The sequence below is a fragment of the Eimeria mitis genome, genomic scaffold (assembly GCF_000499745.2).
Source record: "Eimeria mitis Houghton genomic scaffold, Emh_scaff4059, whole genome shotgun sequence".
Taxonomy (NCBI): Eukaryota; Apicomplexa; class Conoidasida; order Eucoccidiorida; family Eimeriidae; genus Eimeria; species Eimeria mitis.
Genome location: NW_013572391.1, coordinates 2,824 through 4,028, shown reverse-complemented (window position 1 = coordinate 4,028; position 1,205 = coordinate 2,824). Strand labels below are relative to the sequence as shown.

The 1,205-nt window shown below is 59.3% G+C and overlaps 1 protein-coding gene across 1 annotated transcript in view; it reads left to right on the top strand.

Annotated features, from left to right (window-relative positions):
- The window catches only part of EMH_0072080 (uncharacterized protein), a gene marked incomplete at both ends in the record, with an annotated part of 2,882 nt that extends 1,691 nt beyond the window's left edge, over window positions 1-1,191 (top strand). Inside the window, 2 exons of the mRNA XM_013499169.1 lie at window positions 3-1,006; window positions 1,065-1,191. Coding sequence (XP_013354623.1) covers window positions 3-1,006; window positions 1,065-1,191 — 1,131 coding nt within the window. The remainder of the gene's footprint in view (window positions 1-2; window positions 1,007-1,064) is intronic.
- Between the last annotated feature and the right edge of the window lie 14 nt (window positions 1,192-1,205).

The following is a 1,205-nucleotide window of genomic DNA, read 5'->3' as shown; positions in this document are numbered from 1 at the left end:
CTGCCTTGTGGGCGTGGCGGCTTCGCGTTGGGCGGTGTAAACACCCCTTCACGTTGCCATCTTTCTCTGCAGGATCTTTCAACTCCCTACTGGACTCCCCTGGCCTGCTGAGCAGCAGCAGCAACAACAGCAGCAGCAGCAGCAGCAGCAGCACGCCGTGTGACTCGTACACCCGTCGCTCGGCTCCTGTGACATCTTCCCTGGGGACTGCGTCTTCAGCATCTCCTTTGCCCTCACGCGCTGCTTTTGTTCGTTTAGAAGAGTTGCAGCGATCGCTGAGCCGCCCAAAGCAGAAAGCAGCGGAGGAAGCTGCGCATGCACCAAGAGCAGCAGCAGCAGCAGCAGCATCAGCAGCAGCAGCAATAGAGGCCCGTCCTATTCTATCCACAGCAGCAGCACAGAAGCCTCAGCCAGAAATCCCTTCAGACAGCAGCAACCACGTCGATGCCTCTGGCAGCATTCTGCTGAACTCTGCAGCAGTCAACGACTCCTCCACCTTCAGCACAGACGCCACCAAAACCCTCACGAACGAGCCGGAGATGCAGCAGCAGCAGCAGCAGCAACAGAAACAGAAGCAGCAGCAGCAGCAGCAGCAGACTGCAACAGCAGACGGGGAAGCCCTGCTGCAGCTTCAGACGGAGAATAGGCTGCTTCAGGAGGCCCTGAAAAACAGCCGGGCGGAAATTGAGGCGCTCGAGCTGTTCGGTCAGCTGCAACAAACTGCTCGCCAGGCGCAGCAGCAGCAGCAGCAGAAACAGCAGCAGCAGCAACAGCAGCAGCAGCACCAGCTTCTCCCGACAGGAGACTGGCCCCAGCAGCGGCCGCTAGTTGCAGCGGCTTCGCATGAAGTGCCGAATGCCAGGCAACGGCACACTGAGGAGGAGGAAGAGCAGCAGCAGCAGCAGCAACAGCAGCACCAGCAGCAGCAGCAGCAGCAACAGGGACAGCAGCAACAGCAAGAACAACAGCCGCAGAAGCAGCAGCAAATACAACAGGAGCAGGACCAGTCGGCGCAGCAGCAGCAGCAACCCGGACAGCAGCAGCAACTGATGCAGCATCTGCAGGAATTTCAACAGTCGCCGCAGCAACAGCCTCAGCAGTTCCAACAGGAGCAACAGGAGCAACAGCAGCAACAGCAGCAGCAGCAGCAGCAGCAGTTTGAGTCATCACAGCAGCATACGCAGCCCCTAGATGGCCAGACGCAT